Source organism: Myotis daubentonii, chromosome 1 (assembly GCF_963259705.1).
Source record: "Myotis daubentonii chromosome 1, mMyoDau2.1, whole genome shotgun sequence".
NCBI classification, from domain to species: domain Eukaryota; kingdom Metazoa; phylum Chordata; class Mammalia; order Chiroptera; family Vespertilionidae; genus Myotis; species Myotis daubentonii.
This window is the reverse complement of record NC_081840.1, coordinates 105,360,490-105,380,727: the sequence shown is the minus strand read 5'-3', so window position 1 is coordinate 105,380,727 and position 20,238 is coordinate 105,360,490. Positions and strand designations below refer to the sequence as shown.

The window sequence follows — 20,238 nt, the reverse complement described above, 5'->3', positions numbered from 1 at the left end:
TGCTAGACACTTCTTTCAGGTGCTTGTGACTATAACAGTGATCAAGACATACCTTTTAACATCCTTTAGATGCCTTTAAATGCATAAATTTAAAAATAAAGTATTCATGTAGTTCAAAAAATCTAAAGAGTAGGTTAAGATAATGGAAGTCTAAAATAATAACACTAGAAATGTCATCTGGAACTTCTAATTTAATGAGCACCTATTATAAACAATATGTTGCATTGGTCTCTTTATATGTGGTACTCATTTAATACAGTTGCTGTCCTAAGGAAATTAAATCACTACTTAGAAGAAATTTTAAAAGGCCAAACATTCTTTTAATGGAGTTTAAATTTGGCTTTCCACACTAGAGGAAATACTCCATCCTAAAGTTGACAAGAATTAATTATGGCAAAGTTGTATCAATTCATTCATACAAGAATTTTTTCCAGATTACTTCAACCACATCAACTGTGAGAATTTTGGGTTAAAAAAAGAAAAATCAAGTCATAAAAATATATTTCAAATTTCTTAAAGTTTAAAATTATGTAAACTCTAAGTACGATGCATAAACTGCCCATCTGTAGATATTAAGCCATGTAGCTTATTGATAAAATCGTACTAATGAAGATATTATAAAAACAACAGTAAAATAAACTTTACTAGGTACAGTGATCAGTTTTTTAACTTCCTTTACAAAAACTAGTCCAGACCAAAAGTCACTCCGATCAATCAGGAATTCATAGAACTGTAATTTGGCCCCAAGCAAAAACGGACAACTTAATACAAAACTTTCTAACAATACTCTAAAAAAATTTTTTTAAACATTCGGGTGGAGTTAGACTCCAATCCCTCAACCGCCTCGGGGGGAGAGGGGATAGAAGGGGGTCCCTTGGTTTTGCTTTTAATTTTTAAAGGAAATGCTGGTGGGGAACAGCCAAGCGGAGTCAATTATGTAGTAAGTTTTCTGGGAGCTGACACAGGCCAACCCTGTTCTCCAATTCTAGGTAGAGACTAATCCCAAAAGGGTAGTCAATCCTCAGTTTTGCCAAACATGTCCACTCCCTTCACCTTTTAAAAAAGTGAACAGCTTGGTTGTGGCCCAGACCAGACCGCCCCCGCCCGCGGGACCCGAGCCGGGTCCGCAGCCGCTCAGGGCCAGGCAGCCCGGCCGCGGGAGGGTGCAGGTCCCCGCCGGGCCGCGCTCACCGTCGATGTTCTCCCGGTCGCTGATGTGCTGCAAGTTGCAGCCCGTGTCCTCGCGGCTCAGGTCGGCGTCGGGCCGGTAGGACTCCAGCCGGGAGTGCGCATTCCTCCGGAGCTTGGGGCTGGACGACACGCAGCACGAGGTAGTGTTCCCCATCGTCGGCGGCCCGTAGCCTGCGGCGCTCGCCGGGCTCCCGGGGCCGGACGCAGAGCGGAGGCCCGCCCGCCACCAGGGACGGACGGAAGCGCGGTCAGCAGCGGCGGCGGGGCCTCGCCATGGGCGGCGGGTGGGGCGGCGGTGGCGACCAGCGGCGGCGGGCGGCTCCCTTGGCCTCCGCGCCGCCCTGGCTCGTCCGCGGCCGAGGAGCACCCGACTGCGCGACTGCAGCCGCCGCGCCGGCCTCACCCCGCCGCGGCCATGGCGGGCGCCGCGCAGGCCGCCTCCCCGCGCTTCCCGCTCGGCGCCCGGTCCCGGCGGCGGCCTCCGCAAGAGGTTCCGGTTCAAGCGGCAGAGACGCGAGTCCGCGGGAGCGGCGGCGAGGGGGCGACGAGGCGGGGGCGGCAACGGGGAGGGAGGGGTTCGGCCCTCGGCTCTGCTCGCGAAGGTGGGCTCGGTACGGCCCGGAGGAGGCTCGGCGCCCGCCCCGCCCCGCCCCGCCCTGGCGCCGCCCCTTCCCGCTGCCCTGGAAGCAGATCCGGCCCGGAGTGCGGTCGGGGCCGCGGTGACTCGGCGGCCCGAGGCACATTTTTCTCCCTCCAGGATGAAGGCGGGTGTGGCGCCCGGGGTGCATGAGGCTGCGCTGGCCGCTCTCGGGAACGGGTTGGGGGCCCTTCTTTGTTTTCTTTTTTTTTTTAAGCCTTTAAGAGGAAGCTGCCCTTGATTTTTCTCTCTTCTGCTTTGAGCTTTGCGGAGGACTTGCTGGTGGCCCCTGGGCTACTTCAGTGTGGAGTCAGCCGCAGCACTGTGTGTCCCACGGAGGAGGATGAGAGGTGGAGACAGGTAAGTAACACCAGCCACCTGTTACCTGCGTTCAGGCCTGCTGGCCGCTGCCTGAATCGTGGCCGCGAAGTGAGGTAAGGTGAGCGCCTGGCAGGAGGACCTGCCCCCACCCCCCCACCCCACCCCCGGCCTGTCTGGGGCAGAAATAACCTTTCCACCCACTTCCAAATACTCAGTGTGGAGAGACTGGGGGAAAAATATTTTTCAACACGAAGAAACTTGGTGCAATGCTCTTAATTTTTAACATTAGGAAACTGAGGCCCAGAAAGATGACGTTATGGGAACAAAAGAAGTACGGGAATTAATATTTACGTGGCATCAGCATCTGTAAATATACATCTTGCCAGAGGCTTTATAAACACTAATTCATTTAATTCTTGACATTCATCCTTTTATTTTTACCTGTTCTGCCACTCTTGGTAATGTTTATACATTTATTAGGCCATATTTTTTTAAAATCTCCATGATCCAACAATATTAATGTCAGTCAGAATAAGTGGTGGATGTCCTTGGAAATTAAATGGCAGCAAAGAGCTGATGTTGACAAGAGGACAAAGGAAGTGTAGAAAAGAAGTTCTGAAGAGTAGCCTAAAAGAGGTGGGGAGATAGCAGCCAGACAAAATAAGGCTCTTCATTAAGGTAGTCTGACACTCTTGCCTCCCAGGAAAGATGAACTGGAACGTAACTACAAATCAGTGAGTGTGCACATACAGATTTTCAGGGCTACAATGTGGATAAGATAGCTGAAAATCAGGATATTTTGTATTTTGGGCGCCATTAGCACCCAATTACTAAACCATATGTTTATGGCATATTCACTTAGGCACATCAAATAATTTTTATTTAATCATAAAATTTGCAATTAATGATAAGGTTTGAAGGGCTTAAGAAGGTGAATCAAATGGCACTGAGGAGACAGACAGCATGTCTGTCTCAAAGTTTCTCTTCTGCAGGGTCACTAGGCAGTGTTAAGTGGGAATAACATTTGAAGGCAGGGAAGACATGACTTGGGGGGGGGGGGGGTTTGGGTAGCCACAGACTCGAACCAAAAGATGGGACACCCTCTGATCTGCAGGAACTTTGCTGTTCTCACCGCACCTCCACCCACTCTTTGACATTCCCACTGTATTTCTCTTAGAAATGCACCTGTTGGACTTTTTCAGATATATGACTTTTGGCCAGTGGGCCTAGGGAGGAAAAATAAGTGCTAAAGCCTTACCAGTGATTTACGTGAGTGCCAACCACCACACCCTTACACACTCACACACACACACTTCAGACTCCTCCAAGCAGAGATACCTTGTGCTTGACGCACAGTGACACTTCAAGAAAGGTGCCTCGTATAGAATACCTGCTAAAAGACAGGCATTGTGCCAAGTATTTATGTATATATTTTTAATTGATTTCAGAGAGGAAGGGAGAGGGAAAGAGAGATAGAAACATCAATGATGAGAGAAAATTATTGACCTGCTACCTTCTGCATGCCCCACACTGGGAATCCAGCCCACAACCCAGGCATGTGCTGTGACCAGGAATCAACGGTGACCTCCTGGTTCATAGGTCGACACTCAACCACTGAGCCACACCAGCTGGGTGCTAAGTATTTTTTACATCTAAGCCTATGCTATTATCTCCCATTTTACAAATAAAGACACTTTAGTTCCAATAATTAAATCTGTCTAAAGTGAGACTACTGAGAAATGGCCTAACTGGGGGGTTCTGATTACAAAGTCCTTAAGGTCTCCTCTTAGTTGCATCCAGCTGAACCTCCTGCCCCCACCTCTAAGTATCACTGTACAGGACAGGGGCAAGGATAGATTAGAATAATGAGAGAAGAAATCTACAGAAGTTTTGAGTGGAAAGGAGACTCTAGTGCTGCTTCTCTCCTCTTTTCTATTCTCTTGCTGACTGAAGTTGCAAGTGATCGCTTAGGACTAGTTCTAGACTTGGAGAAGAGAGAATGGAGCCTTGTTATTTCTGTGGGCCCCAGCCCTTCTGACCAGAGTAAGTAGTGGGTCAACGAGGAGAAGCATTATGCAGAAATTTAGTCACACCATCTCTGACATTGTATCACTTGGAAATCTAAATGTAGGGACACTACCTCAATAGGATGGATATAACCCAGGATTGGGACTGGAGATGGAAGGGAAGATGACTGCTTACAACCCAAGGCTCTCTCCTCAAAACATTTAGCTTTCTTAGAAACCATCAGCCTGGATTGGATCTAATCAGAGCCAACCCAGCTCTTTGAGCTGAAAGAATCATGACATAATTCTTTTCCTTCATCTTTCTTTGTTACCAGGGTTTAAGAATTTGGTCATTATAAAGAGGTGGATATGAGACTTGGATGAGCTAGTTAAGTCAATGCTCTTCACATTTTTTAGCAGTAGTAGCTTTTTTTTTTTTCCAACAAAAATTTTTTTTTAAATATATTTTATTGATTTTTTACAGAGAGGAAGGGAGAGAGATAGAGAGTTAGAAACATCGATGAGAGAGAAACACCGATCAGCTGCCTCCTGCACATCTCCCACTGGGGATGTGCCCGCAACCCAGGTACATGCCCTTGACCGGAATCGAACCTGGGACCTTTCAGTCCACAGGCCGACGCTCTATCCACTGAGCCAAACCGGTTTCGGCTCCAACAAAATTTTTAATGGAGCCAAAATATTTAAAACAAATGATATAAGTATTAAGTTAAATGTTTATAAGATCTTATAAAAACAAATCGGTGAGTATAGGCCACCTTAATTAAATTAGGTAGAGCATAAGTATGGTCTTACTTCAGCTATACACATATCCATGAAATATGAATTGGACATTTGCACAACTCTCAGAATCACCTCCTAGAATACAGAAAACACTGAGTCACGTTAACCCAGGACCTGGACCTTTGGTCAAAAGAATGAAAAAGGGCCTAGTCTCAAGAACAAAGAAAAAAACCTGTTCAAAGTATATCTGCCCTTTCCTTGTTACCTGGTAGGCAGTTTGCTATGTCAGTTACTCAAACGTTTATAAAGCAGTTGTGAAATAACCAAGACCCTTTGTTGTATTACCAATGCTCTTGTCAACCAATGACCTCCTCAAATAAGGCCTCCCTTTCCTAGTCAATGGTAAGCAGTTCACAATGTAACCAGCTTACATATGGGAAAGCATTTACTTTGATAGACACTTGACCTTGACCAATGTTTATTTTTTTTAATATATTTTATTGATTTTTTTACAGAGAGGAAGTGAGAGGGATAGAGAGTTAGAAACATCGATGAGAGAGAAACATCGATCAGCTGCCTCCTGCACACCCCCTAATGGGGATGTGCCCGCAACCAAGGTACATGCCCTTGACCAGAATCGAACCTGGGACCCTTCAGCCGCAGGCCGACGCTCTCTCTATCCACTGAGCCAAACCAGTTAGGGCCAATGTTTATTTATTGATAAAACATTTGAAAGTGTGCTGAGCCAGACACCTTGGGTACACAAAAATGGGTAAGATACAGTCTTGCCCTAGCAGTGGTTCTCAACCTTCCTAATGCTGCGACCCTTTAATACAGTTCCTCATGTTGTGGTGAACCCCACCATAGAATTATTTTCGTTGCTACTTCATAACTGTAATTTTGCTAGTGTTATGAATCGTAATGTAAATATCCAGTATGCAGGATGTATTTTCATTGTTCGCGACCCAAAGGTTGAGAACTGCTGCAATTAGTGCAATTAGTGCAATAAACAGTCAAAAGAACAGATTGAGAATATGGACAGTAAAGTGAGTGATTATAGTCATTTAGTGCTAAATTCAGAAGAATGCCAAGCCTGATATCTATAAATATATACCTTTTTCACCTATAAGAGTTTTATCCCATAAATTAAAGAATTGTACCCAGAGACTATCAGATTGAAAATCCCCACAAGCATTTAAAGATGGCTAGTAGATTTAAACACCAATGACAAATCTTCTGGACCAAAGTAACTGCTAAGAACATTGTATTGAGAAGGATTCTAAGGTCATGTTTTAACTTAACAAGGAAAAACTCTACCATGAGGAAAGGAGGAGGAGAAGATAACACTTACGCCACATATTTCCTATCCATGAGTAAAACCTTGGTTTAAATAAGGAAACAGAGGACAGCCATAATCTCTGGATACCTGGGCAAAGGCCCACTTAGACAATGATTTATCTACCTCACCACTGAGAATACACCACCTGCCCCAGGTTAAACAGTCTTAAGAAGTGTAATCTCTTTTGCCAAACTATCTTCTTTATCCCTCTTTGCTCACCATGGATAGGAAGGATAAATGTATATGTAATCTCTGAGAACTAGGATGTACTTTTGATAAGGTAAATTCCAGCATCTCACCAGGTCAGACATAGGTCAGGCTGGGAGAAGCTGCTACTTCCCTACCCATTGTCTATTCTTCCATCTCCCTTAGTACCGGTTCTCCATTTTGTGAGGAACAGCAATATGCCTGCCTTAAAGAGCCAATGAGATATGAGTGGAATATTCTAGGAAAGCTCTCTGAAGAGGCTTCCTCTTTTCTGCTTTCTGGAATGTGGACATAATGGCTGGAATTCAAGCATGCATGTTTGAGTACCAGGTGACCTTGAAGATGGAAGCCATGAACTAAGACAATGTCACTGTACTCTCTTTCACGTGAGAGAAATAAACTATTGTATAAGCTAGGACAAGAACAAGTAACATTGCCTCAGGAAGTGCTTGCCAGTGCTTAGATGGCTGATGGATTTCTTTTGGGCTACCACTTCAGCTAAATGCAGTCATCTATAGGAACTCGTTAATACACAAAGTGAGATCTATGGGATATTACCTGTTCTCGCCCTGGCTGATCCCCTGCTCAGTCAGGGCATGTGTGGGAGGCAGCAATCTCTGTGTCTCTCTCACATTGATATTTCTCTCTCCTCCTTCCCTGCCTTCCAATCGCTCTGAAAATTAATGGGGAAAAAATATCCTTGGGTGAGGAGTAACAAAAATAAAATGTTATCTGTTCTCTAATAACATAGTACCAGTTAGTATATCTGATTAGCCAGAGTGATCACCTCTCAAGGCACTAAATGAATAGTAGAACATTGAACAGCATCTTCACTCATAAAGGGTGTCCCAAAATTCACGCAAGAAGTAATTTTGATAGAAAACACAGGTTTATAATTAAAAATTGTAAATTTTTTATTGATTCATAAAGTATATAGTATAGGGTTATGTATGGAATAGCGTATCGGGTAAATGGCCTCCACAGCTTTGCTGGCACATACACACTCTTTGTTGAAATTTTCCATGACTGTTTTGCATAAATGTGGCTGAATTTCGATGAGGCTCATTTTCATATTGATGGCTTGGTTAATCAACAAAATTGTCGCATTTGGGGTTCAGAAAATCCACGAGTGATTGTTTAGAAACAAATGCATCCATAACGTTTCACTATTTGGTGTGGATTTTGGGCCGGAGGCATCATCGGACCATTCTTCTTCGAAAATGCGGCTGCTCAGGCAATAACAGTTAATGGTGCTCACTATCGCGACATGATAATCCAGTTTACCCGATATGCTATTCCATACATAACCCTATACTGTATACTTTATGAATTTTTGGATTCATATTTGGATTATATTTGATTATATTCAAAATGCAAAACTTGATTTTATTTTCCTCTGTTCATTTTTTCATTAATTCTTTATCTTTTCCACAAGCAATAATGCATTTCCTAATTCCTCTCTCTAAAAAAGAATAGTCTGACAAAACCTTTTTACCTTAAATGCTTTTCCCCCTCTAGCCTTTGTCTGAACCAGTGGTCGGCAAACTCATTAGTCAACAGAGCCAAATATCAACAGTACAACGATTGAAATTTCTTTTGAGAGCCAAATTTTTTAAACTTAAACTATATAGGTAGGTACATTGTTATTAACTTAATTAGGGTACTCCTAAGCTGGCCTTTGCTAAAAACGTCCTCAATCTGAAGCGTCGACCTCAGCGAACGTACCCTCACTTCTTCTAATGCCACTTCTTCAAAATAGACTCGCCCAGGCCGAAAACTGACTTCTACGCATGGGCCACGAAGTTTCAATCTCACTGTACATGCATGCCCGCACGTGGTATTTTATGGAAGAGCCACACTCAAGGGGCCAAAGAGCCACATGTGGCTCGCGAGCCACAGTTTGCCAACGACTGCTCTAGAGGGTCAAACAAAACCCATCCCAAAGGTAGAACAGCCTGCTTCTCAGCTCACTACCCCTTCCAAAGAACAGCTGCCACTGTTTAATCCTCCCTCCACAGCAGAATTGTTGGCACCTGCTTACAGTCCTGCCAGTACCAGGAGCAGAACTTATTATCACCCAAACCCTAACATGTTATCTCTGAGGGAAGTACCAAACAGGGAGATTGGTGAAGGAGTTGTTCAAGTACATGCTTCCTTTTCCAAAGACCCTAGCAAATTCATAGAGGGGTGTAATCACTTGACATTGATTTACAACTTGGAATGATTTACAAATTGCTCTCTCCCACTGCTGTACTATAGATGAAAAGCATCGCATAATAGGAGTGGCAAGGGTCTATGCTGATGAATTAACTGGTTGTCATGCTCAACATCACATACCAACCAAGGGGAGATGCAATTCCAGATCAGAACACTAACTGGGTCTATAAAACTGGGACAGATGAAGGATGAGAGGAAAGGGACCGCTGGACCCATATGGTTACTTATCTCATAGAAGAGATAAAAAATGTACTATTAAGCCTGTTAATTATGACAACATAAAAAGGGTTATTCTAAGAAAGAATGAAAACCTTTCCCTTTTTCGGGAGTGATTAACAAAAGCTTTACAAAAGTACACAAACCTCAACCACAAATATGTTGAGGGCAAAGCATCTGAGGATGGGTTTTATCCAGCAGGCAGCCCCAGACATTAGGAAAAAGTTAGAAAAACTAGCCTTGGGACCCCAGATACCCCACTGAGTAACTGGTAGAAATAGCTTTCAATGTTTTTAACAACTAAGGGCAAAGAAAGAGCAAAAAGACCACCCTGCGGACAAGAAGGACACTGGAAAAGGAATGCCCTGCGAAGGGGCCTACTCAAAAATCATGCTAGTGTGACTGCTAAAAGATGGACTGTTCCGGGAGCTAGAGGATCTCCAGACAAGAACCTACCCACACTATGGCTTCGAACTGAAGGGGCCCTATGTTCCAGTTAGCTCCTACTAAGAACATCAAAATTGAATTGACAGAGCCTTGGGTGACGCTTAATGTGACAGGTAAGTCCATTACATTTCTATTAGATACAGGGGCTGCTTGCTCTGCTCTGACTCACTCACTGGGGCCTCTTTCTTCCCAAATCTGTGTGATCACTGGGGTGTGCAGAAAGCCACCCATTGTCTTCACTAGCAGAGAAGTGCAAACAAGGATCCGGGAACGCTGGTGAACCTTGAACCCATGGCAAGGGCCAGAGTTATACACCAATTGTCTAGTCCTGACAATGAGGGCTCAAGCTATTTCCTGATCAAATAGTCTCAGGGTGTATCCTTTTAATATTTACTGACCTTTAAGATAGCCTGTCTGTTATTGCAATTAGCTGCCTGACTAAGGGCTTTATGTATATCCAAAGTTGAATAAAAGGTTGGCGAGGCCTGGGCACCAGTGGAAGTCCTTCCCCTTGAGTTGGGCTTGCCCGCCTGGCCCCCCAATATTTCCAAATTATCTCTTGTCTCGTCTCTTTCATTTGTGTGTGGCCCCTCCTCCAGATCCTGAACCCTGAACCACGCGGGACATGGGGGAACTCATACACAGTAATGGATGAGTATCCTCAGCAGTCCCACTTCACTCTACCCTTAGGCTGCAGCCTTGGGAATCTCACTTTTAATTATGCCTTTCTTATAGATCGGGATGCTTCATTCCCTTATTAGGGAGGGGCATCTTGTCTAGTATAAGCTTCTGGGTAATTAAAACTGTAAACAAGGCTAAGGTAATTGAAGGAAATTTTGTTAAAGTGAGTCTTTTAAAATATTCTATATCCTCCTTCTGGAGGTCCAGGAGCTGCTGCGGCCCTGAGAACAATGGGGAATTAATACCACCCCCAAACCCTGTGCAGGCTGGGGAAGCAGTAGGGGCAACTTTTTCTCCCCATCTCAATGTGAAAGGGAAAATGGTACTTTAAAACCGAAGCCACTGAAATACCCAAGCCAGATATTTCCCCTTGTCTCTTCTCCAGCCTCCTAAAAGTGGTCAAGGACACCAAAGGAATGATTCATGTTATCTCTGTTATGCCTCTTAAAAATGTGAGTGTATTTGCCAATTAAAAAAATGATTTCTGAAAGTTATTAAATGTATTGCTTTTAGTTGTCACTAAAAATTAAGGTTTCTAAGAATTAAGAATTCTAATTAAGTTGGGTAAAAAAGAATGTGGTATTGGTAATATAGAATTGAAAGTGGTTTCTTTTAGCTATAGCCGGTTTGGCGCAGTGATAGAGCATCGGCTTGCGGATTGAAAGGTTCTGGGTTCGATTCCAGTCAAGGGCAGATGTCTGGGTTGTGGGTTCGATTCCCAGTGAGGAGAGAGCAGAAGGCAGCCAATCAGTGATTCTCTCTCATCATTGATGTTTTTATCTCTCTCTCTCCCTCTCCCTTCCTCTCTGAAATCAATAAATAAAAAATAAAAATAAAAAAGTAGTTTGTTTTAAAGTTGGTTATTTCTGAATGAGGCAAGAAGAAACAACCTAAGAGGGACTAGGAAAGTTGCAGAGAGGTTATGTACATTGAAGAAAGTCTGTAAATCACAGGTTTGTGTACATTGTAGAAACTTACACCCCTCTGTGTAAGTTTCAGAGGGTTCGTGCAAATTGAAGAAGGATTGTATAGAGGTAAAAACCAAAACGAGAAAGGATTGAGGAAATGAAAAAGGTGAGAAAGGATTAAAAAAGGGATATGCATATTGCAGAAAGAAAGGACATTGGGAAAAGGGACATTCAGGAAAAAAATGACATTGGAGAAGGAAATTCAAGAAGGGAAATGCAAATGGGAAAAATCTCAGAAAGAAAAAAAGACACATAAAGCAAAGCACTTTTGACAGCAAAAAATCTCCCCCATAAAACACCATAAAGAAATTTTAGGACTACTTGTAAGAGATAAAAAGAGCTTTTCGTTTCCCTTGCTATTGCCTTCCACAATTTAAGAGAAGCACCAAGATTGTTAGCTCCTCTGGTTCAAATAGCCCCTCTCTTCAAACTGAGGGACAAGATAAGCTACTCTCAAGACTTCATTCTTACATACATATGAAATGGCGAGAGCTACGTCCTCCATCTTACCCTAGCAGCCATGTGCTCGGCAAGGCTTCTTCCCAGAAGCCCAAGCCTCTGCTAGCCACGCCCAGGATTTCTTTAAACTAACTAATGACAATCAAGGGACGTGCGCCCATAGATATGACCACATCGTGTGTAACAAGACCCGACTTGCACCTGGCCAATCGGCAGGGCCCACAGTCATCTCTCCTCCCCTCACTCCACCCCCCTATTAAAACCCCTTTTTCCCACGGGGCTGGCACTCTCATCTCGCTGTTGCATCAGTAGAGGCTGGGAGCCAGTCTGTAATAATAATAAAGACTCTCTGCTTTTGCATCAGACTCGGCTGGCTCCATGTTGGTCTATTGGGGATCTTGAAATCTGGGCATAACACATACCCCTCCTCTGCCTGGTTTACAACCCAGGAATAATAAATAGAAAGTTCCTGCCACCTTCCATGCCCTCTTTAAACAAGCCTCTTTTGAACTCTTCATAATTTTTGCTCTAAAAATGTTTTACAGACATGGGAAAAATACTGGTAAGACACCTCCCTAGGACATCTGTTGGACTGTCTCCTGAAGAACTAACAAAGATAACCACCCTAAGCTCTGCTCAGTGTCACCTAGCAATAGCAGCAGCCCGAAAATCCCTCACTTTAAAAGGCGGGGGGGGGGGGGGGGGGGGGGGGGCAGCAGCGCAGCTTTTGTTCCTTACTTTTGCATTGATTAGCAATGCACTGGTCCTTTCCCTCTGGGGGAAGTAAAATAAATTCTTTCACAGTCCACACTGGCTAAAAACCCTAACATTTTGATGGCCCTCACCGGGATAGAGTTAACTTCTCTTCTCCAATTTCTCCTCTGTCTCTGGAAGTGCCCACTGGTGCAGACAATACAGAAAACAGTATGGAGTTTCCTCAAAAAATTAAATAGGAACTGCCATTTGACCCAGTGATCCCACTTCTAGGAATATAGCCTAAGAAACCCAAAACACTCATCAGAAAGCCTGTTAAAGGAGTTGTTCGGATGCATGTTCCCTTTTCTATGTCTAAGCTAGCCCTTTATAATTTTTGTTAAGGGCCAAGCACTTTAGTGATGCACTTTATCCAACTGACAGCCTCAGGTAGGAAAGTTACCAGAAACTAGTCTTAGAACCCCAGACCCCCAGTGAGCAACCGGTAGAAATAACTTTCAGTACTTTTTTAAAAACATTGATCTCAGAGAGGAAGGGAGAGGGAGAGAAAGCTAGAAACATCAGTGATGAGAGAGAATCATCGATGGGCTGCCTCCTGCAGGCTCCCCAATGGGGAGTGAGCCCACAACCCAGGCCTAGACTGGGAATCAAACCAAGACCTCCTGGTTCAGTGGCTCAACCACTTAGCCACGCCAGCTGGGCACCTTCAGTACTTTTAATACCTGAAATAGGGCAGAGGAAGAGCAAGAAAGCCATTTCATAGAAACAAACGACTCAGTTTTAAGCCATGTGTCACCTCCAGGGCCGTGCCCCCTCTGTCCCAAGTTTGGTGACTGGCTGGAGGGTCCCCAGGATCAGAACCTACCCATACAATGGCCTTGAGCTGATGGGGTCCAATGATCTTGTCACCCCCACTAAGAACATTACCTTTGAAGGGAAAGAGCCAAGGGTGGCCCTTGATGTTACAGGTAAGCTAATTAGATCTTATTAGATGTGGGGGTTGCTTTCTCTGCTCTGACTCTCTCACCAAGGCCTCTTTCTTCCAAAACCTGTTTGATCACTGGGGTGAGTGGGCATCCTCAACAATACCCTTTTACTCTACCCCTTCAACTGCAGCCTTTGGAATCTCACTTTTAGTCATGTCTTTCTAAGCCCCTGGGTAATATAATTAAAGAAAATTTATAAAAGTAAATACTTTTAAACACTCCAAATTCTCCTAGAGAGCAGGAACTGTGACAATGTCCTTGTGAAAGCTGCAGAAGCAGCAAGGAGGGGGGCACCGCCCCTTACAAAGAAAAGAATACGATGCTTTTGAATCCAAGCACCTGAAGGCCTGGGAGTGCAGTCCTGGGAACAAGCTGTGGGGCCTGCTTCTCTACCCCAATCCCCCCCATGTCTCCCCCCATCTTTTCTCCAGCCTCCTAAAAGTTGTCAAGGTTATGTTATTCCTGTTACAAAGTTTATCAGGAAAATGAATAATAATTGGCTTTAAAATATCATTAAGTTGTTAAGATAATAAATACAACTAAAATAAATGGTTTTTGATAAAGCATTTTAGTAATAATTATATTTGCCTATATATAGTTTTCCAAAGTCTTTGGTAAATTAAAAAATCTTGAAATACTGCTGGGTTAAATAATTAAAGTTATTAAACATCTAGATATTTTAAAATTACATGAAATACTGAAACATTGATTGCTAGACAAGTCTTAATTAAGTTTGCCTGCTTTTAGCTTTTTATTGCAAAAAGTCTATAAGGTGAATTTGAAACTATTATATAATGTTATAGTTTGTTGAAGGTGTGTTTTCTTGAAAGTAAGAGTATATTTAAAATGTGTTCATAAACATCAGTCTAAGGAATGCTGGTATTTACTTTTGGTTATCATTGGAAATTGAGATTTCTAAGAGTTAAAAGTTCAAATTAAGTTAAGAAAAAAGTATATGGGTATAGTAATAGATGACAAAGTATAGAGACACATTTTTGCAGAACAAGAATTGAAGTTGAGTTATTCTAGTGATGATTAGAGACCCAGTGCATGAAATTTATGCATGGGTGGGACGGGGTCCCTCAGCCCAGCTTGCACTCTCTCCAATCCGGGGGATGTCTGACTGCCAATTTAGGGATGAAGGGCAGTCAGATATCCCTCTTGCAATCCAGAACTGCTGGCTCCTAACCACTCACCTGCCTGCCTGACTGATTGTCCCTAACCCCTCTGCCTGCCTGCCTGATCACCCCTAACCGCCCCCCCTGCTTGCCTGATAGCCCCTAACCGCCACCCCCCCCCCCCAGCCAGCCTGATTGCCCCTAACCACCCCCCATGCTGGCCTGATCACCCTTAACCAGCCTCCTGCTGGCCTGATCACCCCTAACTGACCCCCCTGCCAGCCTGATCACCCTAACTGCTCTCCCCTGCCAGCCTGATTGCCCCTAACCACCTCTGCCTCAGCCCCACCACCATGGCTTTGTCTGGAAGGACGTCTGGAAGATGTCTGGTCTAATTAACATATTACCCTTTTATTAGTATAGTTAGATAAAAAGGTTTGTGCAAATTGTAGAAAGATTTATAAGAGGTTGTGAAGGTTGAAAAATGTTTGTAAAAGTTTTAAGTTTATAAAAAAAAAAAAAAAAAAAACAGGCTCCAGTCCCCTTCCTCCAGCTAATTTCTTTAAAAGGACCTAGGATTACTTCCATTACACTTTCTCTTGCTCTTTGTCATTGTGTGGGGGAAACCTACCTACCTGTCTGGCTGCAGAATAAGTTCTTTCTCAATACATGGCAATCTATATATATAACCTATATATATAAAAGGCTGATATGCAAAGTGTCCCCTTGGGAATTCTACTGTGAGACTGGGAGTTTGATCACTTGCTATGATGTGCACTGACCACCAGGGGGTGATGTGGAACATGGCAGGCGGCAGCAGCAGGGCACTGAGGAAGCGAGGGAAGGAGGAAGTAGGGAGGCAGGGAACCTGATCGGCCCTGATTGCTGGCCAGGCGCAAGAATTTCATGCGCCGGGCCTCTAGTCTATATATATAAAAGCCTAAGCGACCATTATGACCAAACACCTGGAACAACCAGTTGAGCAGTCACTATAACACACACTGACCACGTGGGTGCAGACACTCAATGCAGGAGCTGCCCCCTGGGGGTCAGTGCGCTCCCACAAGGGAAGTGCCACTCAGCCAGAAGCCAGGCTCATGGCTGGCAAGTGCAGCTGTGACGGCAGTAGCCTCTCCCAACTCTGCAGCAGGTGCAGCGGTCTGGGATGAGAGTGAGCAACGTGGAGCTTGCTCAGGCTCCTCCCTGGTCGCCTGCCTCTTGGTGCACTGCTACATCCCCTGAGGAGTCCCAGTTTGCAAGAGGGTGCAGGCCAGGCTGAGAGACCTCCCCTCCCCCTGCATGAATCCGTGCACCGGCACTCTAGTACTAAATAAAAGATAAACCTGTCCACTGTATATGGAGTCACCCATCCGCAGGACCATCCCCAGACAACACCTGGGTGACGAGGTCCAGTGAGTCAGGCCCTGATCACCCTTGACATTTGAAGGGACCCCTTCTGTCCTATTATTTCTAACAACCCCACTCTTGTCATGTCACTAGGGTTTCTAACTTCAAGGAACCAAAGCGGACCACCCAAGCACCCACCTGTTGCCTAAGTCCTTAAATTGGAGCCTAGACTTTGTTTCCACCATCACAGCCCTTAACACTTTCATTGAAAGTCTCAATAGGTCTTCCTGCTTGGTGTTTGGGAACTTCTCTCCCTCTTTTTAGTTATCTTAAAAGTAATCAAAAACAAATAAAAAATCTTATGTCTTCTCTACAAAAATTAATAATTTAAATCATATGTATGGTCTTTATGTATGTGGTGTGTTTTCTGCTTCTGGATGGCACTACTAGGATATAATATCTCATTGGCTGACAGAAAATTAAGCAAGATCCTATAGACAAAATATTTAATATTAAAACTGGTTAAATTTAATTAATATCTTTTAAAGTTATTACCATAAAACTATACATTTATTTTACCTAGATTTATAAAAGATTTACAATATAATATTTTGGTTAAGTATATTTGACAATCTTCCCAAAGTTTAAATTCCAAAAGCCTTTTTTAACAGAAAAATGACTTAAATTATTACTATGGGCTCTGAAATACCTCAAGGACTTATTCTCTCTCCTAATTTTTAAACTAATTAGGCCTATTTAATATGCTTGAAAAATTACATGGGAAGCTTTTACCAAATAAAAATTAAAGATAATAACTATAATTAATTGTATACATATGTTTTATTAAAATGAATGTTCTGTAAATTTCAGTTTACACTGGGAAGGAACATACAAAGATCCATAGCCAAGTTCAAATGGAAAATTCTCTCCTAAGTAACAAGTATCCTGTCCATGACAGTGGACAAGCCTAGTGTAATAGTTCCCTATTGGAGACATCTGGTGGTAGAACTTCAGATGTTTGTGATCCACACATTGAGTCATTTATAAATTGTTTCCAGTACTCAATGTACACTTCTAATAAGCTATGTGCAGCATTTTAAAATCTTGCATATTGCCGAAACCGGTTTGGCTCAGTGGATAGAGCATCGGCTTGCGGACTGAGGGGTCCCAGGTTCGATTCTGGTCAAGGGCATGTACCTGGGTTGCGGGCACATCCCCAGTAGGAGATGTGCAGGAGGCAGCTGATCGATGTTTCTCTCTCATCGATGTTTCTAACTCTCTATCTCTCTCCCTTCCTCTCTGTAAAAAATCAATAAAATATATTAAAAAAAAAAAACCTGTATGAAAAAAATAAATAAATAAATAAATAAAATAAAATAAAATCTTGCATATTGTTTGTTCTTTATATCTTAAAACTCTACATTGAATCTAACAATATAAACTTTATGTCACTTCATAACAATTATTATTTGCCAAGAAATTGTTATCCTGGAATGTTATATCTTACAGAAAAGCAAGGTTCTTTGTCAATTGTTTTATAGTCAGGTCTATAACCATGCCATTTTAAGTTTGTCATTTATTATTATTACTAGGGGCCCGGTGCACGAAATTCGTGCACTGGGTGTGTGTGTGTGGGGGGGGGGGGGAGTGTCCCTCAGCCCAGCCTGCCCCCTCTCACATACTGGGAGCCCTCAGGCATTGACCCCCATCACCCTCCAATCGCAGGATCGGCCCCTTGCCCAGGCCTGACGCCTCTGACAGAGGCGTCAGGCCTGGGCAGGGGACCCTCATTTCCCCCATCACTGATTCTGCCCCCAGCCCAGGCCTGATGCCTCGGCCAGAGGCGTAGACCCCCATCACCCTCCGATCGCCTGATCTGCCCCTTGCCCAGGCCTGACGCCTCCGCCAGAGGTGTCAGGCTTGGACAGGGGACCCCCATCTCCCCCTGATCACTGGCTCTGGCCCCACCCAGGCCTGAGGCCTCTGGCCCAGGAATCATGCCTGGGCAGGGGACCCCCATCTCCCTCTGATCGCTTGCTCCACCCCCCCCCCCCCCCCCGCCCAAGCCTGACGCCTCTGACCCAGGCTTCAGGCCTGGGCAAAGGGACCATCATATCCCCCCAATCCCCGGCTCTGCCCCCCACCCAGGCCTGATGCTTCGGCCAGAGGAGTTGACCCTCATCACCCTCCGATCACCAATCACCGGATCGGCCCCTTGACCAGGCCTGAGGCCTCTGGCAGAGGTGTCAGGCCTGGGCAGGGGACCCCCAGCTCCCCGTGGTTGCAGGCTCCGCCCCTGCCCAGGCCTAACACCTCTGGCCTAGGCGTCCGGCCCTGGCAGCGGGGACCCGCAGCTGCAGCGGCCCCGCAACCGTGGGCTTCTCTTTAGGCCCAGGCAAGGGACCCCTAGCTCCCGGGACTGCCAGCTTCTACCGTGCCCAGCTCCCATCGCTGGCTCCACCCCTACTTCCTGCTATCACTGGCCAGGGTGGCAAAGGCACCTGATTCTCTGATCATGGCTGGGGGGCAGGGCAAAGGCAGCCCCAGGGCCGCCTTTGCCCTGCCCCCCAGCTCTTAGCTCCCCCCTGGGTTTCCGATCACTGTCAGTGGCAGGGGGCTTCTTCCTGCTTTCCCTTTCACCTCCCTGCATTGTGCCTACATATGCAAATTAACCGCCATCTTGTTGGCAGTTAACTGCCAATCTTAGTTGGCAGTTAATTTGCATATAGTCCTGATTAGCCAATGAAAAGGGTATCGTCGTACGCCAATTACCATTTTTCTCTTTTATTAGATAGGATGACTTTGTTCAAAACATCACTAATTTTTAAGAAATATTTCTGTTTTCCAGGTATAAGTTTGTTTAATAAATTATACTGTCATAAACAATATTGAGGCATTTATGTTTTTCTCCCTACCTGATCCCTCCAGAATTTGACAGCTCTCAATGAGTGAGCATTATTTTTATAGCAATATATTTGTTTGCATAAATCCAATAAGAATCTATTCACTTTATAAAACCAAGTTTCAATTGCAGTTCTATTAACTAAAACTTTGACTGGAATGTCATGTTTGAGAGAGACATGCTAGGACTCTGGATGTCACCAAAAGCCTTAAGGAATAAAAGACTGACTTTAAAGCCAATAATATTACCTTGGAGAAATGGCCTGGGACCTTGCTTGTTCATTTGGTTCATAGCAATCTTTCTAGGTAAGAAACAAAGATTGCTTTCCTGGGAGATGTCAGAGAGAACAAGACATTTTGGTGACCTCAAGAACTTGAGGAATCCACTCAGACCCTTACAGGCAAAGCCAGATGGCAACTGTGTGGCTTGGCTTCTATGTCCTGAAGGCCTGACTGAAGCTCAACCTAGATATTCCTTATAAGTGAAATTCCAGCAAAGTAAATCTAAAAGAGACTTATAATCAGTTACTATTCTTATTGTGTTTATACAAATAATAAGGTCAAGTTAAAACCTAATACAGTCTCTTTAATAAAAATGAGGGTAATTTTAGGGAGAGAAATTTTGTTTCAATAAAAATCACAATGCCCAATTGTAGGTATTAAACTCCATTGCAATTAACTGTTTTCAAAGTTTTAAGAAAGTTTTATACAGACCTCAGCACCTGATAACATCACCAGAGCTATTCTACCTACAGACAATCTATCAAATTGCTTGCTTTCTTTCCAGCAAAAGCCTCCTCAATTGGTTTGTAAATTCTCTATATTGATTAAACTTTGTGTTCTTCTTTCTGTTTGTATAGGTTATATGCCTATGACCTTAACAAATACCTAACTTTTTTATGACCTACTTTTTTATCTCGAAATAAACCTATTATAAGTCCCCACAGGAACATCAATGGGCTACTCTTGTGAGTCTAATAAGGACATCAAGTTCCTCTTCCAGATACAAAAAACCTATACAATAAGTAATGTAATAACTAAACATTAATACAGTGGGGCCTTGACTTAGGAGTTTAATTCGTTCCGTGACGGAGCTCGTAACTCAAATTACTCGTACGTCAAATCAAAAAGTGAACGAGTGAGACACGTGGTGCTGGGCTGATGTGGCGTTCACTGTGACGTTCGCTGCACCAACTAGCAGTGGGGTATCTGAAGCTGGCTTATAACCCGAATTTTAGCTCGCAACTCAAAGCAAAACATCGGCCGAGAGACGGGCTCATATCTCGAAAAACTCGTTAGTTGGGACACTCGTAAGTCAAGGCCCCACTGTATAATCGTCCTCCACTCCTTGCAGCATAGCCCTAGACTTCAGGACTTCCATTATAGACCTCTCTCCCCAGTTGACTCTCATTTGAACTCTCAAGTAGTATTGATGCCCCTTAACAGAATGGAAGCAATTACAGAAGATGGACCTTGCTGTCTCATTAACCCTAAAAGATTTTAGGGATGGGAATCTCTGAGGGGGGAGTGTTAGAAGGAAAAAAGAAAGCTTTTCCTTTTCTTTTCTGTAGCCTTCCACAGTTAAGGAGAAGCACCTAGTAATTTAAACCCCAAGATTGTTAGCTCCTCTGGTTCAAACAGCCCCTCTCTTCAAACTGAGGGACAAGATAAACGACTCTCAAGACTTCATTCTTACATACATACCCCTCCTTCCTGCTGGTTTACAACCCAGGAATAATGAA

At 44.0% G+C, this 20,238-nt stretch overlaps 1 protein-coding gene and 1 long non-coding RNA gene across 3 annotated transcripts in view; one reads left to right on the top strand and one right to left on the bottom strand.

Annotated features, from left to right (window-relative positions):
• The window catches only part of CCNY (cyclin Y), a 210,033-nt gene extending 208,276 nt beyond the window's left edge, over positions 1 to 1,757 (bottom strand). The window contains exon 1 of one of the 2 annotated variants that reach the window (XM_059656147.1): positions 1,192 to 1,757. In XM_059656147.1, coding sequence (XP_059512130.1) covers positions 1,192 to 1,345 — 154 coding nt within the window. In that variant the 5' untranslated portion in view covers positions 1,346 to 1,757. The remainder of the gene's footprint in view (positions 1 to 1,191) is intronic. The other variant, XM_059656144.1, reaches the window with a different exon arrangement.
• A 175-nt stretch (positions 1,758 to 1,932) lies between these two features.
• LOC132211491 (uncharacterized) lies at positions 1,933 to 16,703 on the top strand. Its single transcript, XR_009447459.1, has 4 exons — positions 1,933 to 2,262; positions 9,181 to 9,435; positions 10,389 to 10,455; positions 16,466 to 16,703. It is a non-coding gene; the product is annotated as an uncharacterized LOC132211491 (long non-coding RNA).
• The last annotated feature ends 3,535 nt before the right edge of the window (positions 16,704 to 20,238 follow it).